The sequence below is a fragment of the Anabas testudineus genome, chromosome 18 (genome assembly GCF_900324465.2).
Source record: "Anabas testudineus chromosome 18, fAnaTes1.2, whole genome shotgun sequence".
In the NCBI taxonomy this organism is placed as follows: Eukaryota; Metazoa; Chordata; class Actinopteri; order Anabantiformes; family Anabantidae; genus Anabas; species Anabas testudineus.
The window spans coordinates 30,474,794-30,496,735 of record NC_046627.1 but is presented as its reverse complement, the minus strand read 5'-3'; the positions used below and the strand labels follow the sequence as shown (position 1 = coordinate 30,496,735).

Sequence of the window (21,942 nt, the reverse complement as noted above, 5' to 3'; positions counted from 1 at the left end):
GTGACGGGAGTCCCCCTCCGCTCTCCCATTAGCTCCAATGTTAAATTTGGTCTGAGATTCTGTCCGACAAGCTGAAGAGTCCACTTGGATCTCTCGCTCCTGTGACCACAATTTTCAGTCCTCAAACATAAAATTCACACTAGTGTTTAATTAAAGTCTTGGCTCTCAGATCTTTCACTTTTTATGACGATATGTTTTGTGGTTTTGCTGAAAAAAGCGTGTTTGTAAGGGCTCCAAATCAGTTTTCACCAGTGAAAATCTTGGCAGTTGGAGTTTCCCGCCTCTCCCCTACAGTCTCCGTGGCAACGGCTGTGTCGGGTCACGTGATCAGGGCTGTTTATAAATCAGCGTCAGACACTTGTACAGGCTCGTGTGTAGTTAGCCTGTTTATGCTAGCGTCTCTTTGCTAACCTGCTTCAGTTTCTTCTATTTTCAGCTCTTTTTAACAAAACAGTTTAACTATTCTTTTAACTTTTTAACTATTTTAGATAAATTCAGCTGTGTTTTATCAACTTCAACAAATCTATTTCAGCTGTTTTAAGTTAACATTCAGCTGTTTTATCTTCTTCTTCATATGTTTAGCTCTGTTAAAACACTTCCTGTTTCTCTTCAGCTAATTTCAGCAGCGTTTTAAAACATTTCAGTCTTTATCTAAATTACTGTTTAAATCAATTCAGCTATGTTTTATCAACTTCAGCAAATCGTTTTAAGCTTTTTTAACTAAACATTTAACTTTATCTTTAACTGTTTAGATAAATTCAGCTATGTTTTATCAACTTTAGCAAATTTATTTAAGCTGTTTTAAGTTAACATTCAGCTGTTTTAACTTCAACAAATCTATTTCAGCTTTTTTAAGTTAACATTCAGCTGTTTTATCTTCTTCTTCATATGTTTATCTCTGTTTAAACACTTCCTGTTTCTCTTCATCAACTTTCAGCAGTTCTTCATGAATCGATTCAGCGTTTCAGCATTCACAGTGCATTTTCTTCAGGAAATGCTTTATCTAGTATATTCACTGTGAATGCTGTTGAGCATTCACAGTATTGTTTTCCTAATCTTTATTATTATTATATATTATATATTATATATTATTATTATTATTCTTCCGTACGCTTTTTGGACTTTAACTACTCCTTCATACTTTAAGCTACAGAAACCGTTCAGGTATCAAAATGTTCAGCTTTTTAAGGAGAAGTGTGCTTCCATTCAGAATTTTTATAACTTTTATACTTTTTAAAATATTTAACTTTTAATAACTATTTTTTATAATGGATTCCTATGGGAGAGTCTCTTCAGCAACTCTTCAACTTCTTCTTCTTTCAGCTTTAACTACTTCAGCATACTTTCAGCTACAGAAATCATTCAGGTATCAAAATGTTCAGCTATTTCTGCTCTTTTAATCTTCCATTCAGTTTTTTAATATCTTTTATAGTTTTTTCATAATTACAGTTTTTGTGACTTGATGTTTTTGGCTGATTTTGGACTTTATAATGGGAGTGAATGATGGAACGTTGGTGCAGCTAGAGTGGATGACGTCACAGCTTAGAGTGGAGAGGCCGATTTTTCAAAACCAAAATCTTTGTCAATAAACTGTCAGCACGGCCGCAATTTTCACTCTATCTGAATAATTTCTTCACAGAAACGTAGGTAAACTCGTCCTGATTCTGATAAACTATTTATCTCAGCTCTGAGACAAATCGTTTTTTCTCTGTGAGCCTCAGAGTGACGGGAGTCCCCCTCCGCTCTCCCATAAGCTCCAATGTTAACTTCGGTCTGAGATTCTGTCCGACAAGCTGTAAGATCCACTTGGATCTCTCGCTCCTGTGACCACAATTTTCAGTCCTCAAACATAAAATTCACACTAGTGGTTCATTAAAGTCTTGGCTCTCACGTAGTTAACTTTTTATGACGATACCTATCGTAGTTTTGCTGAAAAAAGCCTGTTTGTAAGGGCTCCAAATCAGTTTTCACGAGTGAAAATCTTGGCAGTTGAAGTTTCCCGCCTCTCCCCTACGGTCTCCGTGGCAACGGCTGTGTCGGGTCACGTGATCAGGGCTGTTTATAAATCAGCGTCAGACACTTGTACAGGCTCGTGTGTAGTTAGCCTGTTTATGCTAGCGGCTCTTTGCTAACCTGCTTCAGTTTCTTTTACTTTCAGGTATTTTTAACAAAACAGTTTAACTATTCTTTTAACTTTTATATTTTAGATAAATTCAGCTATGTTTTATCAACTTCAGCAAATCTATTTCAGCTTTTTTAAGTTAACATTCAGCTGTTTTATCTTCTTCTTCATATGTTTATCTCTGTTAAAACACTTCCTGTTTCTCTTCAGCTAATTTCAGCAGCGTTTTAAAACGTTTCAGTCTTTATCTACATTACTGTTTAAATAAATTCAGCTATGTTTTATCAACTTCAGCAAATTTATTTCAGCTCTTTTTAACTAAACATTTAACTTTAAATTTAACTGTTTACATAAATTCAGCTATGTTTTATCAACTTCAGCAAATTTATTTCAGCTTTTTTAACTAAACATTTAACTTTACCTTTAACTGTTTTAATAACTTCAGCAAATCGCTTTCAGCTTTTTTAAGTTAACATTCAGCTGTTTTATCTTCTTCTTCATATGTTTATCTCTGTTAAAACACTTCCTATTTCTCTTCATCAACTTTCAGCAGTTCTTCATGAATCGATTCAGCGTTTCAGCATTCACAGTGCATTTTCTTCAGGAAATGCTTTATCTAGTATATATTATTATTCTTCCGTACGTTTTTTGGACTCTAACTACTCCTTCATACTTTGAGCTACAGAAACCGTTCAGGTATCAAAATGTTCAGCTTTTTAAGGAGAAGTGTGCTTCCATTCAGAATTTTTATAACTTTTATACTTTTTAAAATATTTAACTTTTAATAACTATTTTTTATAATGGATTCCTATGGGAGAGTCTCTTCAGCAACTCTTCAACTTCTTCTTCTTTCAGCTTTAACTACTTCAGCATACTTTCAGCTACAGAAATCATTCAGGTATCAAAATGTTCAGCTATTTCTGCTCTTTTAATCTTCCATTCAGTTTTTTAATATCTTTTATAGTTTTTCCATAATTTCAGTTTTTGTGACTTGATGTTTTTGGCTGATTTTGGACTTTATAATGGGAGTGAATGATGGAACGTTGGTGCAGCTAGAGTGGATGACGTCACGGCTTAGAGTGGAGAGGCCGATTTTTGTAAACCGAAATCTTTCTCAATAAACTGTCAACACGGCCACAATTTTCACTCTATCAGAATAATTTCTTCACAACAATGTAGGAAAACTTGTCCTGATTCTGATAAGATATTTATCTAAGCTCAGAGACAAATCGTTTTTTCTCTGTGAGCCTCAGAGTGACGGGAGTCCCCCTCAGCTCTCCATTAGCACTAATGTTAAATTCGGTCTGAGATTCTGTCCGACAAGCTGAAGGATGCACTTGGATCTCTCGCTCCTGTGACCACAATTTTCAGTCCTCAAACATAAAATTCACACTAGTGGTTCATTAAAGTCTTGGCTCTCACGTGGTTCACTTTTTATGACGATACCTATCGTAGTTTTGCTGAAAAAAGCCTGTTTGTAAGGGCTCCAAATCAGTTTTCACGAGTGAAAATCTTGGTGGTTGAGCTTTCCCGCCTCTCCCCTACAGTCTCCGTGGCAACGGCTGTGTCGGGTCACGTGATCAGGGCTGTTTATAAATCAGCGTCAGGCTCGTGTGTAGTTAGCCTGTTTATGCTAGCGGCTCTTTGCTAACCTGCTTCAGTTTCTTCTACATATTTTCAGCTGTTTTTAACAAAGAACTTTAACTATTTTTTTAATTTTTTTATTTTAGATGAATTCAGCTCTGTTTTATTAACTTCAGCAAATCTATTTCAGCTTTTTTAAGTAAACATTTAGCTGTTTTATCTTCTTCATATGTTTATCTCTGTTAAAACACTTCCTGTTTCTCTTCAGCTAATTTCAGCAGCGTTTTAAAACGTTTCAGCCTTTATCTAAATTACTGTTTAAATAAATTCAGCTATGTTTTATCAACTTTAGCAAATTTATTTCAGCTTTTTTAACTAAACATTTAACTTTACCTTTAACTGTTTAGATAAATTCAGCTGTTTTATCAACTTCAGCAAATCGATTTCAGCTTTTATAACTAAACATTTAACTTTATCTTTAACTGTTTAGACAAATTCAGCTATGTTTTATTAACTTAAGCAAATTTATTAAAGCTTTTTTTAACTAAACATCTTAACTTTACCTTCAACATTCATATTTTACTGTTTAGATAAATTCAGCTATGTATTATAAACTTCAGTAAATTGATTTTAGCTCTTTTTAACTAAACATTTAACTTTACCTTTAACTGTTTACATAAATTCAGCTATGTTTTATCAACTTTAGCAAATTTATTTCGGCTTTTTTAAGTTAACATTCAGCTGTTTTATCTTCTTCTTCATATGTTTAGCTCTGTTAAAACACTTCCTGTTTCTTTTCAGCTAATTTCAGCAGCGTTTTAAAACGTTTCAGTCTTTATCTAAATTACTGTTTAAATAAATTCAACTATGTTTTATTAACTTCAGCAAATCTATTTCAGCTTTTTTAACTAAACATTTAACTTTAAATTTAACTGTTTAGACAAATTCAGCTATGTTTTATCAACTTCATCAAATCTATTTCAGCTGTTTTAAGTTAACATTCAGCTGTTTTATCTTCTTCTTCATATGTTTATCTCTGTTAAAACACTTCCTGTTTCTCTTCATCAACTTTCAGCAGTTCTTCATGAATCGATTCAGCGTTTCAGCATTCACAGTGCATTTTCTTCAGGAAATGCTTTATCTAGTCTAGTCTTTATTATTATTCTTCCGTACGTTTTTTGGCACCTAACTAGTCCCGCATACTTTGAGCTACAGAAACCGTTCAGGTATCAAAATGTTCAGCTTTTTAAGGAGAAGTGTGCTTCCATTCAGAATTTTTATAACTTTTATACTTTTTAAAATATTTAACTTTTAATAACTATTTTTTATAATGGATTCCTATGGGAGAGTCTCTTCAGCAACTCTTCAACTTCTTCTTCTTTCAGCTTTAACTACTTCAGCATACTTTCAGCTACAGAAATCATTCAGGTATCAAAATGTTCAGCTACTTCAGCTCTTTAAATCTTCCATTCAGTTTTTTTATATCTTTTATAGTTTTTCCATAATTACAGTTTTTGTGACTTGATGTTTTTGGCTGATTTTGGACTTTATAATGGGAGTGAATGATGGAACGTTGGTGCAGCTAGAGTGGATGACGTCACAGCTTAGAGTGGAGAGGCCGATTTTTGTGAACCGAAATCTTCCTCAATAAACTGTCGGCACGGCCACAATTTTCTTTCTTTCTGAATAATTTCTTCAGAGAAACGTAGATAAACTTGTCCTGATTCTGATAAGCTATTTGTGACATCTGAGAGACAAATCGTTTTTTCTCTGTGAGCCTCAGAGTGACGGGAGTCCCCCTCCGCTCTCCATTAGCGCTAATGTTAAATTCGGTCTGAGATTCTGTCCGACAAGCTGAAGGTTGCACTTGGATCTCTCGCTCCTGTGACCACAATTTTCAGTCCTCAAACATAAAATTCACACTAGTGGTTCATTAAAGTCTTGGCTCTCATGTAGTTAACTTTATATGACGATACCTATCGTAGTTTGGCTGAAAAAAGCCTGTTTGTAAAGGCTCCAATTCAGTTTTCACGAGTGAAAATCGTGTTGAAGTTTCCCGCCTCTCCCCTACAGTCTCCGTGGCAACGTCTGTGTCGGGTCACGTGATCAGGGCTGTTTATAAATCAGCGTCAGACACTTGTACAGGCTCGTGTGTGTAGTTAGCATGTTTATGCTAGCGTCTCTTTGCTAACCTGCTTCAGTTTCTTCTACTTTCAGCTCTTTTTAACAAAACTGTTTAACTTTAACTTTTATATTTTAGATAAATTCAGCTATGTTTTATCAACTTCAGCAAATCTATTTCAGCTTTTTTAAGTTAACATTCAGCTGTTTTAGCTTCTTCTTCATATGTTTATCTCTGTTAAAACACTTCCTGTTTCTCTTCAGCTAATTTCAGCAGCGTTTTAAAACGTTTCAGCCTTTATCTAAATTACTGTTTAAATTAATTCAGCTATGTTTTATCAACTTCAGCAAATTTATTTCAGCTTTTTTAACTAAACATTTAACTTTACCTTTAACTGTTTAGATAAATTCAGCTATGTTTTATAAACTTTAGCAAATCGTTTTCAGCTTTTTAAGTTAACATTCAGCTGTTTTAGCTTCTTCTTCATATGTTTAGCTCTGTTAAAACACTTCCTGTTTCTCTTCAGCTAATTTCAGCAGCGTTTTAAAACGTTTCATCAACTTTCAGCAGTTCTTCATGAATCGATTCAGCGTTTCAGCATTCACAGTGCATTTTCTTCAGGAAATGCTTTATCTAGTTATTCACTGTGAATGCTGTTGAGCATTCACAGTATTGTTATTGTAATCTTTATCACTGTGAATGCTTTTGAGCATTCACAGTATTGTTTTCCTAATCTTTATTATTATTATATATTATTATTATTATTCTTCCGTACGCTTTTTGGACTCTAACTACTCCTTCATACTTTGAGCTACAGAAACCGTTCAGGTATCAAAATGTTCAGCTTTTTAAGGAGAAGTGTGCTTCCATTCAGAATTTTTATAACTTTTATACTTTTTAAAATATTTAACTTTTAATAACTATTTTTTATAATGGATTCCTATGGGAGAGTCTCTTCAGCAACTCTTCAACTTCTTCTTCTTTCAGCTTTAACTACTTCAGCATACTTTCAGCTATAGAAATCATTCAGGTATCAAAATGTTCAGCTATTTCTGCTCTTTAAATCTTCCATTCAGTTTTTTAATATCTTTTATAGTTTTTTCATAATTACAGTTTTTGTGACTTGATGTTTTTGGCTGATTTTGGACTTTATAATGGGAGTGAATGATGGAACGTTGGTGCAGCTAGAGTGGATGACGTCACAGCTTAGAGTGGAGAGGCCGATTTTTTAAAACCGAAATCTTTGTCAATAAACTGTCAGCACGGCCGCAATTTTCACTCTATCTGAATAATTTCTTCAGAGAAACTTAGATGAACTTGTCCTGATTCTGATAAGCTATTTATCTAAGCTCAGAGATAAATCGTTCTTTCTCTGTGAGCCTCAGAGTGACGGGAGTCCCCCTCTGCTCTCCCATTAGCGCCAATGTTAAATTCGGTCTGAGATTCTGTTTGAGGAGCTGAAGGGTGCACTTGGATCTCTCGCTCCTGTGACCACATTTTTCAGTCCTCAAACATAAAATTCACACTAGTGGTTCATTAAAGTCTTGGCTCTCACGTAGTTAACTTTCTATGACGATATCTATCGTAGTTTTACTGTAAAAAGCCTGTTTGTAAGGGCTCCAAATCAGTTTTCACGAGTGAAAATCTTGGCAGTTGGAGTTTCCCGCCTCTCCCCTACAGTCTCCGTGGCAACGGCTGTGTCGGGTCACGTGATCAGGGCTGTTTATAAATCAGCGTCAGGCTCGTGTGTAGTTAGCCTGTTTATGCTAGCGGCTCTTTGCTAACCTGCTTCAGGTTCTTCTACTTTCAGCTCTTTTCAACTAAACATTTTAACTATTCTTTTAACTTTTATATTTTAGATAAATTCAGCTATGTTTTATTAACTTCAGCAAATCTATTTCAGCTTTTTTAAGTTAACATTCAGCTGTTTTAGCTTCTTCTTCATATGTTTAGCTTTGTTAAAACACTTCCTGTTTCTTTTCAGCTAATTTCAGCAGCGTTTTAAAACGTTTCAGTCTTTATCTAAATTACTGTTTAAATAAATTCAGCTATGTTTTATCAACTTCAGCAAATCTATTTCAGCTTTTTTAACTTAACATTTAACTTTACCTTTAACTGTTTTGATAAATTCAGCTATGTATTATAGACTTCAGTAAATCTATTTAAGCTCTTTTTAACTAAACATTTAACTTTAAATTTAACTGTTTAGACAAATTCAGCTATGTTTTATCAACTTCAACAAATCTAATTCAGCTTTTTTTAAGTTAACATTCAGCTGTTTTATCTTCTTCTTCATATGTTTGTCTCTGTTAAAACACTTCCTGTTTCTTTTCAGCTAATTTCAGCAGCGTTTTAAAAACGTTTCAGCCTTTATCTAAATTACTGTTTAGATAAACTTCAGCAAATCTATTTCAGCTTTTTTAACTAAACATTTAACTTTAAATTTAACTGTTTAGATAAATTCAGCTATGTTTTATCAACTTCAGGAAATTTATTTCAGCTTTTTTAACTAAACATTTAACTTTAAATTTAACTGTTTAGATAAATTCAGCTATGTTTTATTAATTTCAGCAAATCTATTTCAGCTTTTTTAAGTTAACATTCAGCTGTTTTTTCTTCTTCTTCATATGTTTATCTCTGTTAAAACACTTCCTGTTTCTCTTCATCAACTTTCAGCAGTTCTTCATGAATCGATTCAGCGTTTCAGCATTCACAGTGCATTTTCTTCAGGAAATGCTTTATCTAGTTATATATTATTATTCTTCCGTACGTTTTTTGGCACTTAACTAGTCCCGCATACTTTGAGCTACAGAAACCGTTCAGGTATCAAAATGTTCAGCTTTTTAAGGAGAAGTGTGCTTCCATTCAGAATTTTTATAACTTTTATACTTTTTAAAATATTTAACTTTTAATAACTATTTTTTATAATGGATTCCTATGGGAGAGTCTCTTCAGCAACTCTTCAACTTCTTCTTCTTTCAGCTTTAACTACTTCAGCATACTTTCAGCTACAGAAATCATTCAGGTATCAAAATGTTCAGCTATTTCAGCTCTTTAAATCTTCCATTCAGTTTTTTAATATCTTTTATAGTTTTTTCATAATTACAGTTTTTGTGACTTGATGTTTTTGTCTGATTTTGGACTTTATAATGGGAGTGAATGATGGAACGTTGGTGCAGCTAGAGTGGATGACGTCACAGCTTAGAGTGGAGAGGCCGATTTTTTAAAACCAAAATCTTTCTCAATAAACTGTCAGCACGGCCACAATTTTCACTCTATCTGAATAATTTCTTCAGAGAAACGTAGGTAAACTTGTCCTGATTCTGATAAGCTATTTATGAAAGCTGAGAGACAAATCGTTTTTTCTCTGTGAGCCTCAGAGTGACGGGAGTCCCCCTCCGCTCTCCCATTAGCGCCAATGTTAAATTCGGTCTGAGATTCTGTCCGACCAGCTGAAGAGTCCACTTGGATCTCTCGCTCCTGTGACCACAATTTTCAGTCCTCAAACATAAAATTCACACTAGTGGTTCATTAAAGTCTTGGGTCTCACGTAGTTAACTTTTTATGACGACATCTATCGTAGTTTTGCTGAAAAAAGCCTGTTTGTAAGGGCTCCAAATCAGTTTTCACGAGTGAAAATCTTTCCGTTTCCCGCCTCTCCCCTACAGTCTCCGTGGCAACGGCTGTGTGGGGTCACGTGATCAGGGCTGTTTATAAATCAGCGTCAGACACTTGTACAGGCTCGTGTGTAGTTAGCATGTTTATGCTAGCGGCTCTTTGCTAACCTGCTTCAGTTTCTTCTACTTTCAGCTCTTTTTAACAAAAACTGTAACTATTCTTTTAACTTTTTAACTATTTTAGATAAATTCAGCTATGTTTTATTAACTTCAACAAATCTATTTCAGCTTTTTTAACTAAACATTTAACTTTACCTTTAACTGTTTAGTTAAATTCAGCTGTGTTTAATCAACTTCAGCAAATTTATTTCAGCTTTTTTAAGTTAACATTTAGCTGTTTTAGCTTCTTCTTCATTTGTTTATCTCTGTTAAAACACTTCCTTTTTCTCTTCAGCTAATTTCAGCAGCGTTTTAAAACGTTTCAGCCTTTATCTAAATTACTGTTTAGATAAACTTCAGCAAATCTATTTAAGCTCTTTTTAACTTAACATTTAACTTTACCTTTTAACTGTTTAGACAAATTCAGCTATGTTTTATTAACTTCAGCAAATTTATTTCAGCTGTTTTAAGTTAACTTTCAGCTGTTTTAGCTTCTTCTTCATTTGTTTATCTTTGTTAAAACACTTCCTGTTTCTCTTCAGCTAATTTCAGCAGCGTTTCAAAACGTTTCAGTTTTTATCTACATTACTGTTTAAATAAATTCAGCTGTGTTTAATCAACTTCAGCAAATTTATTTCAGCTTTTTTAACTAAACATTTAACTTTACCTTTAACTATTTTGATAAATTCAGCTGTGTTTAATCAACTTCAGCACATTTATTTCAGCTTTTTTAACTAAACATTTAACTTTACCTTTAACTATTTTACATAAATTCAGCTGTTTTAATAACTTCAACAAATCTATTTCAGCTGTTTTAAGTTAACATTCAGCTGTTTTCTCTTCTTCTTCATATGTTTATCTCTGTTAAAACACTTCCTGTTTCTCTTCATCAACTTTCAGCAGTTCTTCATGAATCGATTCAGCGTTTCAGCATTCACAGTGCATTTTCTTCAGGAAATGCTTTATCTAGTCTAGTTATATATTATATATTATTCTTCCGTACGTTTTTCGGCGCGTAACTACTCCTTCATACTTTGAGCTACAGAAACCGTTCAGGTATCAAAATGTTCAGCTTTTTAAGGAGAAGTGTGCTTCCATTCAGAATTTTTATAACTTTTATATTTTTTAAAATATTTAACTTTTAATAACTATTTTTTATAATGGATTCCTATGGGAGAGTCTCTTCAGCAACTCTTCAACTTCTTCTTCTTTCAGCTTTAACTACTTCAGCATACTTTCAGCTACAGAAATCATTCAGGTATCAAAATGTTCAGCTATTTCTGCTCTTTTAATCTTCCATTCAGTTTTTTAATATTTTTTATAGTTTTTTCATAATTTCAGTTTTTGTGACTTGATGTTTTTGGCTGATTTTGGACTTTATAATGGGAGTGAATGATGGAACGTTGGTGCAGCTAGAGTGGATGACGTCACAGCTTAGAGTGGAGAGGCCGATTTTTTCAAACCGAAATCTTTCTGAATAAACTGTCTGCACGGCCGCAATTTTCACTCTTTCTGAATAATTTCTTCATAATATTGTAGATAAACTTGTCCTGATTCTGATAAGATATTTATCTAATCTGAGAGACAAATCGTTTTTTCTCTGTGAGCCTCAGAGTGACGGGAGTCCCCCTCCGCTCTCCCATTAGCGCCAATGTTAAATTCGGTCTGAGATTCTGTCCAAGAAGCTGAAGGGTGCACTTGGATCTCTCGCTCCTGTGACCACAATTTTCAGTCCTCTAACATAAAATTCACACTAGTGGTTCATTAAAGTCTTAGCTCTCACGTAGTTAACTTTTTATGACGGTACCTATCGTAGTTTTGCTGAAATAAGCCTGTTTGTAAGGGCTCCAAATCAGTTTTCACGAGTGAAAATCTTGGCAGTTGAAGTTTCCCGCCTCTCCCCTACAGTCTCCGTGGCAACGGCTGTGTCGGGTCATGTGATCAGGGCTGTTTATAAATCAGCGTCAGACACTTGTACAGGCTCGTGTGTAGTTAGCATGTTTATGCTAGCGGCTCTTTGCTAACCTGCTTCAGTTTCTTCTACTTTCAGCTCTTTTTAACAAAACTGTTTAACTATTCTTTTAACTTTTATATTTTAGATGAATTCAGCTATGTTTTATCAACTTTAGCAAATTTATTTCAGCTTTTTTAACTAAACATTTAACTTTAAATTTAAATGTTTAGATATATTCAGCTATGTTTTATCAACTTTAGCAAATTTATTTCAGTTTTTTTAACTAAACATTTAACTTTAAATTTAACTGTTTAGATAAATTCAGCTGTTTTATTAACTTCAACAAATCTATTTCAGCTGTTTTAAGTTAACATTCAGCTGTTTTATCTTCTTCTTCATATGTTTATCTCTGTTAAAACACTTCCTGTTTCTCTTCATCAACTTTCAGCAGTTCTTCATGAATCGATTCAGCGTTTCAGCATTCACAGTGCATTTTCTTCAGGAAATGCTTTATCTAGTTATAATTATTATTTACTATAATAATATATATGAATACATATATATATATTTGCATTAAGAGCTTTTAATTATCTATTTTTAAGAGTTTGTGATTAGTTTGGGTTTATTTTTCAGTAAGTTACAGTACCTCTAAATGCAATGTGGAGAATCAAGTTGTTGTGAAACGCAATAATGAAAAAAATTTATGTGGGTTTTACAGCAGGATAATTATAACATGAACAAACACAAAAAACATTTTAATAAACTGGAATAAAATCACAATGGTGCATTTTTTAAGAGCTAATTTTGCATTGCCTCATGATACTTATTTTCTCTCACAAAACCATACTTTTGCCTTACCATGCAATACTTTTGCGTTTTACTGCAACACGTTTTGCATTCTCTTGTGGAGTAGTCTGCTGTTTGCTGCGGCCACAGAGCAATTGGCTTCACCCCAAATATTGGCTCTGGTGCAGCAAAAAGCTTTGTAGCTAGATGCATGCTGTTAATTAAAAGACCTCTCAACACTAATCCATTGTAAATCAGAGGGAATAATAATGTGTTGAGAAGCCACTGCAAAAACACTGCAAGGAAAAGCTCAAGTATTGCAAAGGGAACACAAACGTATCTGAAAGAAATCCACCACCATAATCTTAGGAGCTCCATATACTGTAGTTCATCAGAGAATTGTCATTGGCTGACTGAGATAAGGTGGTTTGGTAATCTTTTTTCTCCCATATTTGAATGAATAAACTGGTAAAATATTTAGTGCCTGGGACATTTGAAGGATATGTTTTGCTCAGCATATATATTTTCTGCTGGGCTTTGCTAACATGGTTAAAATTTGCAATAAGGGGTATATTAAAACATTTATACCAATTGGTTATTATATTTTTAAATTAATTTTACTAATCAATAGCTTTACCAATACTGGTCCAATCAATGACCTGCTAATACTCACAGTGATGCTCTGACTGCTAGGTTTGGACACAGATATAGAACCATTCAGCCAGGATGAACTCTGGCTTCCAATCTTCTTCCAGACCTCTTCCTCTCCGTTGGGCCTCTTGGCCAGAACCCTCAATACATTCTGATAATCTGACCCGTACATGTAGTATTTAAACTGGACACAGATCTGGGAGGTCAATGGTGACAGTGAAGGGCTCAGCAGACGAGCTATCTGTCCATTAGACACATTATCACACTCATGGTAGATATAGAAGCCCTCTGCAGACAGAGTGAGACCAATGGAAGAGTTGAATTAATGCAAATTAATTAATTAAAAGACATGAGCTATTTGTAACTGTGCACAATCAAATATTTTAAATAATCCACTTATTCAGGACTGACTTCCATCTGGGTAGTCTCCACTGGGACCGGTGCCAGTTGTTGGGGTTTGACCTTGATGTCGAATCCAGTCACTGTGGTCGTTGCTGTCCTGGATGAACATGCAGAATGGTTCACTGTCCTGGTTAAAGTCACAGGCTGTCAGCACTACTGCTGGAGAAACACAAACACAGTACAGGAAGACTGACAAATGGTGTTGGTGAGGTATATTAGTTTATTTACCTGAATTTCAAACAAAACTATCTTTTATTGGTAAATGATTTATTGCAGCCTTTAGCAAAGATAATGTTTTGGTTTGTAAATATTATTATATTTAAAAAGACATGCCATGCATTTTTAATGACATGTTATGCTGACAATGTCATGATTCCAGCCTTGTTGCTGCTGGTGTTTTCCCCCGTGCTCTTATTTTGGCAACTTCCTGTTTCCTCTTCCCAGTCTGATCACATGCACTCACCTGATTGGTTTCCCCCTCAGTATAAATACCGGCCTGCTCACCTGTTTCCCCTGCCAGATAGTTTGTTCTCTATACCCGGACATTATCCCGTATCTTTCTTGGACTGACTTGTTTTGGATTTTTCGGACTCTGCCTGCTCTGGACCCCATCTCTTGCCTGACCCCCTGGTGCTGTGAGTTCTGTTTATTCCCTGTTGTTCCCCCTGCTCACAGTACCAGACCTGTCCCTGTATCTACCTGGTTCCCCTTCTCTGACCTGCACCCCTTCTACCCTGGATTCCCCCTTTCAGTGAGTTTCCCCTCTGATTTGTGTTCTCCCTCGTTGTTTCCTTCCCTGCTCCATTTAGGTTTGGATCTCCCTGTGTTTCGACCTGGATTGTCTTACTGTTGTGGATTTTGCCTGTCGGATTTATCTCTGAACTGCCTACTTGGGTATGACCTGGATTCCCCTAGACCTCCGAGTTTAGCCCTGTCGATAATTGTTTGGACTATCTTTTCGTGGTGCTTGTGTGACACTTTTGTTACTGTCCTGAACTTTCTCCGTTGTCCTCCATTCTGTCCATGTGCTCTCCGTTGGTCTGCCATCTTGGTTTTGACATTGTCCTCCATTTTGTCCATGTGCTCTCCATTGGTCAGCGATCTTGGTTTTGGCGTCACTTCCGGTTTCCAACCAGACCACCATACTCGCCCTGCACTGACAAGTTTCCTGCAAGACCTCATCTTTGACAAATCTTCTCCCAAGCCATAGTTGCAGTTGCAGACTGAATAGGATTGTGCTCCAGGATTGTCCTATATTTTGCTACATTCATCTTACCCTCTAACTTAACAAGCCTTCAATGGCCGGCTGCCAAGAAGCATCCTCACAGCGTGATGTTGCCACCACCGTGTTTCACAGTGGGCATGGTGTGTTTGTGGTGATGTGCAGTGTTTAGTGTGCACCAAACATAATGACTTGTCTGACGGACAAAAAACACCTTTTTGGTCATCAGACCAAAGAACCCTCGTCCACTGGACCATGAAGTCTTTCACATGCCTATCAGCGAACTCAAGTTCTGATTTAACATTAGTTTTCTTCAACTGTGGTTTTCCCCTTGCCACTCTCCTATTAAGTTCTGACTGGTGAAGAACCTGGGCAACAGTTGTTGTATGTACAGTCTCTCCTATGTCAGTTGCTGAAGCTTGTAACTCCCTTAGAGTAGTCATGTGTGTGTTATTGGCCTCTCTCACTAGTCTCCTTCTTGCACAGTAACTCAGTTTGTGTGGAAGGCCTGTTCTAGGCAGATTTAGATATGTGCCATATTCCTTCCATTTCTTTATACTGCAATCACTTGAGATGCATTCACTGCACTCAGTGAATGCAGAACCTTCCAGACAGTTATGTCTGGAAGGTTCCTGACTACCATTACACCATGAAGACAAAAGAACACTCCCATAAACTCAGAGAACAGGTAATTGAAAAGCAGGTCATGTTTAACTAATTATGGGACTACTAGCATCAAATATCTGGACCTCTGTTGGATTAGGTCAGTCATTTCAAAGGAGGTAAATATTATTACAAGCACTGATTTCATTTACATTTAGCAAACACATTTATCCAAAGCAACTTACAAGGTTGGCAGGGTAAGCTTAAGGTGATCTTGCCTAAGGACTCCTACTGGAGCTAGGCCACAGCTGGGATTCAAACCCCAGTCTCCCAAATGGAAGGTGGTGATTTTACCACTACACTAACCTTACACATTTTTTTAAAATAGCATTACTTTGTAGTAACTTGTTTTCACTTTGACAATAATCCGGTATTTTTCCAATCTTTTTTTTTTTTTTTTTGTGGCCAACTTTTCTTGACCATGATTGATTATTTATTATGTCAATAAAAGAATGAAACATCCAAGGGGGTGAATACTTTTTAAAGGCATTCTAAACTGTGGGTGAAGGCGGTGAAAACTTTTTATAAGCACTGTCTATTACAAAGGACTCTCTAATGGAGATCTTGAAGGTTTTTCCTGGAATTTTTACAATGGGAACCACTGTTGCTTTGACCATCACATCTTCTCTAGTTCTTCTCTCAGCCATGTTATTTCTCAAGCTTCTCATGTTCCATCTCCTAATCCTAAGTGATGAATGAAATTGCTACATCTATCATTATCAGCTTTCACATCTATCAGCCACTGATAGAATCTGAGCTACACCTCTGTGCAGGGGTTTCTCCTTCCACGATGGTTGTTGTTCTTGCTTTTCTTCTTCCTTGAGTTTCTGCTGCCTGAAGCATGTACTAAACACATCATCAGTTGGAGTCACCTTTCTGGTGTACTCATGGATCTTTTTTTATTTCATCCTACATAGTTGCCCTTAAGGCTCGCTTCTATTTTGTTATAGGTGTTGATTGTCTCTATCTTGTTCTTCCCATTCAGAGTAACACATGGTCTGGTTAGTGTAGCGGTAAGATCACCAACTTCCGTATAGTGGACCGGGGATCAAATCCCAGCTGTGCCTTCCCTCCAGTTGGGGTCCTCATGCTTACCCTGCCTACTGTCGCAAGTTGCTTTGAATAAAAGTGTCTGCATCTGACTATATGTCAATAAAATAGAGCTGGCATTTTCACGAAAGCCAGATCTATCATTAATATCACAGCAGTTTTATTTTTAGAGGGTATGGGGTTACATTAAGGTCCTTTCCCTATCCAGACTGTTTATTGTAAGTTGCTATGTTTAATTTCTATAAAGGAATTTAAAAAGCTTTCTACTACCATCACACACCTCAAATACAAATTAAATACTTTTTAATGCTAGAAATAACTATATAAAGTACATAAAGAACAATCTACTCTCAGCACAAAGCAGTGCTGCAACTCTACCAGGTAGAGATGAACAAAACACTATGGATCGGTGGGGAGAGGTTTACTTTTTACATCAGCTTCATTTTGGCCAATACTGACACTTTGAAATATGCCAGGATCGGCCACAATACAAATCATTAGGATCAACCCACCACCTCTCGACTTGTAACAAACTAATGTGAGAATGTTTGTTGGTCATGAACCATGAAGATAAAGAGTTATACAGAGGTAAAGTCCAGAGTCATCCCAAGGACAATACTCAGGAGCTAGTGGATCACATGCTGTGCTACTGCCTTAGCTTTGTATGAGTATAGCATGTCATAGCATGTTATTCTATCAATGAATATGTGAAGTCCAAATTCAGATTATAGTTCTATTTAATTTGTATACATGTTAAACCAACCTACCATCTTCTCTTTGTGTTTTCTCCAAACTGTAAAAGAGAAAAAAGACACAGGGATATATTCAGGTTAAAGGTTTATCAGCTTCGCGACATAGAAACAAAGATTAATTACAGATGGGCATTAATATAATCCACACTAGACTATAATACCGCTATGTTCAGTTAAATTATGCCGTAAAAAGCAATAAAAGTGTAAAAACTGCTGTTGATATTGCAATATGTGAAATCATATCTTTATGGCATCGGATGAAAAGATAACTAAGTACAGTAAAACTTACTATTATATAACAGATTCAATGCATTATTTTAAGATATGCAATATGAATTTTCTGTAATCTGAGAATTTGTAATTAGAAAATAATTCAAATGCGTCAGTGACTTTTAGAAATACCGAGGTCATCAGTCTTAGTAATTCCAGCACCTTACCTCTCTCTAAAAATTTGGACTTAACAGAACAAAGAGTGTCTGTAAAGAACAGTATCTGGATTTGGGTTTCTCAAATTATCTATTTATATTATTGTTTTATTTTGTGCAAAGTGAAAGACTAGAGTTTGTATCAAAGGCTTCTCCACACTACAGTATAGGATATAGTATAGTCATATCTATAAGAATTTTCTTGTTGGTGTCAGATATCAATCCAAGATATTGAGTTTAAAAGAACTACAATGAGCCAATTATCAGCCCCCAGATGTCTCTGGAAGTGTAATATCTGTATGGCATGCATGCTGAAGAGGAACAAATGTGGACAATAATGTATTCTTTGAAATTTTTCATCTAAAGTCATGGGTTTCTTGAGAAAGGCCTTGACCTAAACATCTAAACAACTAAACGTCTTTAAACCAAAAAGAAAGCCTAACACAGACCCACCTTGCTGCACATCTGCTGTATGATCAATGATCTCTACAGGAAGTGCAGTGATACTTAGCAGAAAACATTATAATGCAGTCATAGTGAGTGGACTATATGAATATGAATTCACCTTATATTTAACTTTACCTGTTAAGACTTTTTAATTATGGACTGAAATTATGAACCTGCTGATTATTTTGGGAGTGACTCACCTGTGCTGTGCCTGTCCTTCTGCTCCACAGCTATACATCCATAAGAGCAGAATTAGAAACTGTGATGTATCCATTGCTAACTGTTAGTTAGCAGGAGAAGGAGACAGCAGGACAGAGCATTGAACAACAAGCCACATATATAGTATGACTTGTTGGGAATGGGGGTGGGGGGTGCTGTGCAGAAACCAAGGTTGGATGTATTGGGTGGGTGGTGTGGATGTGCACTGCTGCGTCACTTCATGTTGCAAAATGTGTCAATAAGTAACTGTGAGCGATAGGAACAGGGTGTGTTCATTTTGGGTGTGGGTTTGTAGGTATGTATCTGACCCTGGCTGTGTACGTGTGTTTTCTGACCTCTCAGCAGTTCATAGTTTGGGTGGGGATGCCCATTAAACACTATATAAAGACATTAGAGAGCTCACTGTGTAATAAACAGAATACTTTGATCACATGGACGCACCTTTTCAGCATGTAATGTATACTCATGTGGGGAAAAACAGAATTGCATTTCCTGTTTACACTTTCCTGTATTCATATACTTTATCACAAAATCACACTAACCAGTGGGCAGTGACTAAAATGCAGACTGGCAATTATTGATCTCAGACCAATATAAATTCCAAAGTAAAGTTGTAAAAACATACTATATATTGTACATTACTTTACGTGGTTACATGGTACATTGCCTTCTTGCTGTTGCAATGCCATCTTGTTCACTGATCTCAGCAATTACTTTGGTACATGTCCAAACCAGTAATAAGGTGTTCCTGAACTGTCCCTGCCAATTTTTTTATCAGTCTTCAATGAGATACTATTTTGAGGGTGGCTGTGGCTCAATAGTTAGGGCAGTTGTCTGCCAATCGTAGGATCAGTGATTTGATTCCTGGCTGCCATGTCACATGCCAAAGTGTCCTCGGGCAAGATACTACCAAGTTGCCCCTGGTGAGTCAGATCAGCTGCACAGCAGCTCTGCCATCAGTGTGTGCGAATGGGTGAATGAGACACAGTGTAAAGTGTTCTTTTCTCTCTCCTGTTTCCACTTACCCTAACCGGTATAGGCAGTTGGCTGATAAGCCTGCTTCTGCTGGAGGTTTTTTCTTCCCACTGTTGCCTATGTCTTCAAGGAACATTTGTTTTGTTCTTCTCTATCATTCTGTAAGTCCTTAGCCTTACTATGCAAAATGCTTTGACACTTGTGACTGTATTAGTGATAATACACCCTACTCAACCCAACCAGCCAAGGCAGATGGCTGCCCACTATGAGCTTGGTTCTGCTGGAAGTTTCTTCCTCTAAAGGGAGTTTTTCCTCTCCACTGTTGCCTAAAGCTTGCTTGCTTTTTTGTACAATTATACTCTGTAAGATCTTAAATCTTGCACTGTAAACTGCCTTGAGATAACTTTTGTTTTGAATTGGCGCTATACAAATAGAAGAGAAAGAGGGAAAAAAAAAACATTTAACACTAAAGCAAAGGATGTAAAAAGTTTAGGTTAGGTTTGGTTGGGCATTCAGACTTTATCAGGCTAAATCTAAAGGTGCAGCCTCTTTGTTTTTTGATGAGCTGTTTCAGTATCATTACCTTTTTTACAAGTGTGTTAGTTAGATGGTAAGTTCTTATCAGACTGTTTTCCATAGCAACTAGAAAGTTTTTATTTTTCATGTGATCTCTGCCGTCTCGCCCACTGTGGTGAGAGGTCAGTGCTGAAACCTGTCTAAATTAACAATGACATTTGATCAGTACCTTAACAAACCTTTACGTTATTATGTTAGTATAGTGTGTTCATACATTTTGTGACTGCCGTTATAGGTATAAACTCTAATGTCTTCTGACAAAAAAGATGCAACAGCTGCATAGTGAGTTCCAAGTTCAATTATGGGTCAATAAGTGGCCATACAGTAAATCCAGAGGCTCACAAAAACAACCAATCTGAAGATAAAGTTACAATACTCTATTCCCTAAACCTTTTTACAGCGCAAAAATTCTTTTTTTTTTTTGCTGTGACTATATTGACAGTTGGTCTCCATCCTTCTCACAGATACTCTTAGGCTCCATCAGATTGGCTTAAAAAGTGTCTGACATCTTCAGGTCCCAATTTTTGTTAAGCTGCTCCAGGGCAGTCAGAGACTTGAAGAAATCCTGTATTTCACATGTTCCTGTATATACTTATAACTATATAATTGATTTTATTCCCTTGTCCCAATGTGTGCCTTACTACACAATGCGTGACCTGGCGTGTCACACTAACTGTAACACAGGTCAGTTAAAGTTCTTGAAAATACTACATAAATTAGTAAAATGGAATGTAAATATACTGTGCTGACTGTGTCATGAGCTATGAAAAAATAACCTCTGTTTTAGTAAAACAACTGTATCACGAGAGGTTTTGTAGCCTGTCAGCGGTTTTAATTATGTCTAGTGTATAACCACCTAAAAATAAGAAATAGTTCTACACAACATTTTAAAATTTTAAATCACTTGGATGATTTTGTTTTTAATTGTGAGAGCAGCATGTAGACATTTCACATCAAGATAACCTTTAAACTCAGCTGATCCATTCAAGGTACTGGACTTGAATCATAAAAAGATAATCAATATAATAAAAATACAAGTCAGCTGTGTGCATGTGTGTGAGGAACTCCCCATCTCATAAAGATATAGATATAGAAGAAGAAGATATTATATATAGTGAAATTGTAAATGTTCTGCACTTATATAGCGCTTTTCTACCTAGCTGGTATTCAAAGCGCTTTACACTGCCTCTCACTTACCCATGCGCACACACAAGCACACACACACACACACACACACACACACACACACACACTCACACACCGATGGCAGAGCTGACCTGACTCACGAAAGGTATGCTATTTGTGAGGTGTGTGGTTTAAGGCCACAGCTGCAATCTAGTATTGATTTGATGAGCTGAGATTTTGTTTGTATACAATGTACAATTTATCTGTTGGTATCTTGCATTTTAGACAACCCACCCCACCAACCCATACACATCATTAGTCACAATCATTAATAAAAGATTCTATGATCAAGGTTCCTTGAATCTGACCCTTCCCTTTTATGAGCTGCTAATAAATTGATTTTTGTCTAGAGAAAATGTGGTGATGGTGGAGTTTTAAAACTATAATTACCACATTGAGGTTGTATACCTCTGCCAACAATTGAGGTTGTAGTTTATAGTGCATACATGGTGTTCCAGACTCATATTCTGTTATGTGTCTGCATGGGTCCAATTGGATAATCGTGCCAGTGTAAGGTTTAAGATCTTACAAAACATAACTGTATATATAATTATATATAAGCCTTACCCAACAGCCTCAGTCCAGCAAGCATTGAAGTGAAGAGGTAAAACTCCTTTTAGAGGAAGAAACCTCCAGCAGAACCAGGCGGGTGAGAGGAAAGAGGAGAGAAAAAAGAACAGCAGGCAACAAAACACAACAACAACAACAACAAGCAGCAAATAAAATTCCTTCTAGGCGATTCTGACATATAACATTGACAAGAACAGGGCATTATAAAGTTCACCTTGGTCATTGCTTTGGCCACCAAAAGGTAATTACTCTTGCTGACAAGAGCATGGTATTTATTTTGAAAATCACTTCATTCATGTAACCTTTAGTTCTCCCTCACCCCCTAATGCTTTCTCTCCTTCCAGGTCCTCATCTTGGATGGAGGCCCTGTGGCCCAGGTCCTTTGTTTGTTTTTGATGGAGCAGTCTTCACTAAAGCAGACAAACCAGTATATGTGTGTGTGAGTTCCAACCTTTAGGGGC

General features: G+C 36.1%; 1 protein-coding gene across 1 annotated transcript in view; it reads right to left on the bottom strand.

The window, feature by feature from the left end:
* The window catches only part of zanl (zonadhesin, like), a 71,417-nt gene extending 56,876 nt beyond the window's left edge, over nucleotides 1-14,541 (bottom strand). Inside the window, 3 exon segments of the mRNA XM_033326557.1 lie at nucleotides 13,018-13,283; nucleotides 13,407-13,556; nucleotides 14,517-14,541. Coding sequence (XP_033182448.1) covers nucleotides 13,018-13,283; nucleotides 13,407-13,556; nucleotides 14,517-14,541 — 441 coding nt within the window.
* Between the last annotated feature and the right edge of the window lie 7,401 nt (nucleotides 14,542-21,942).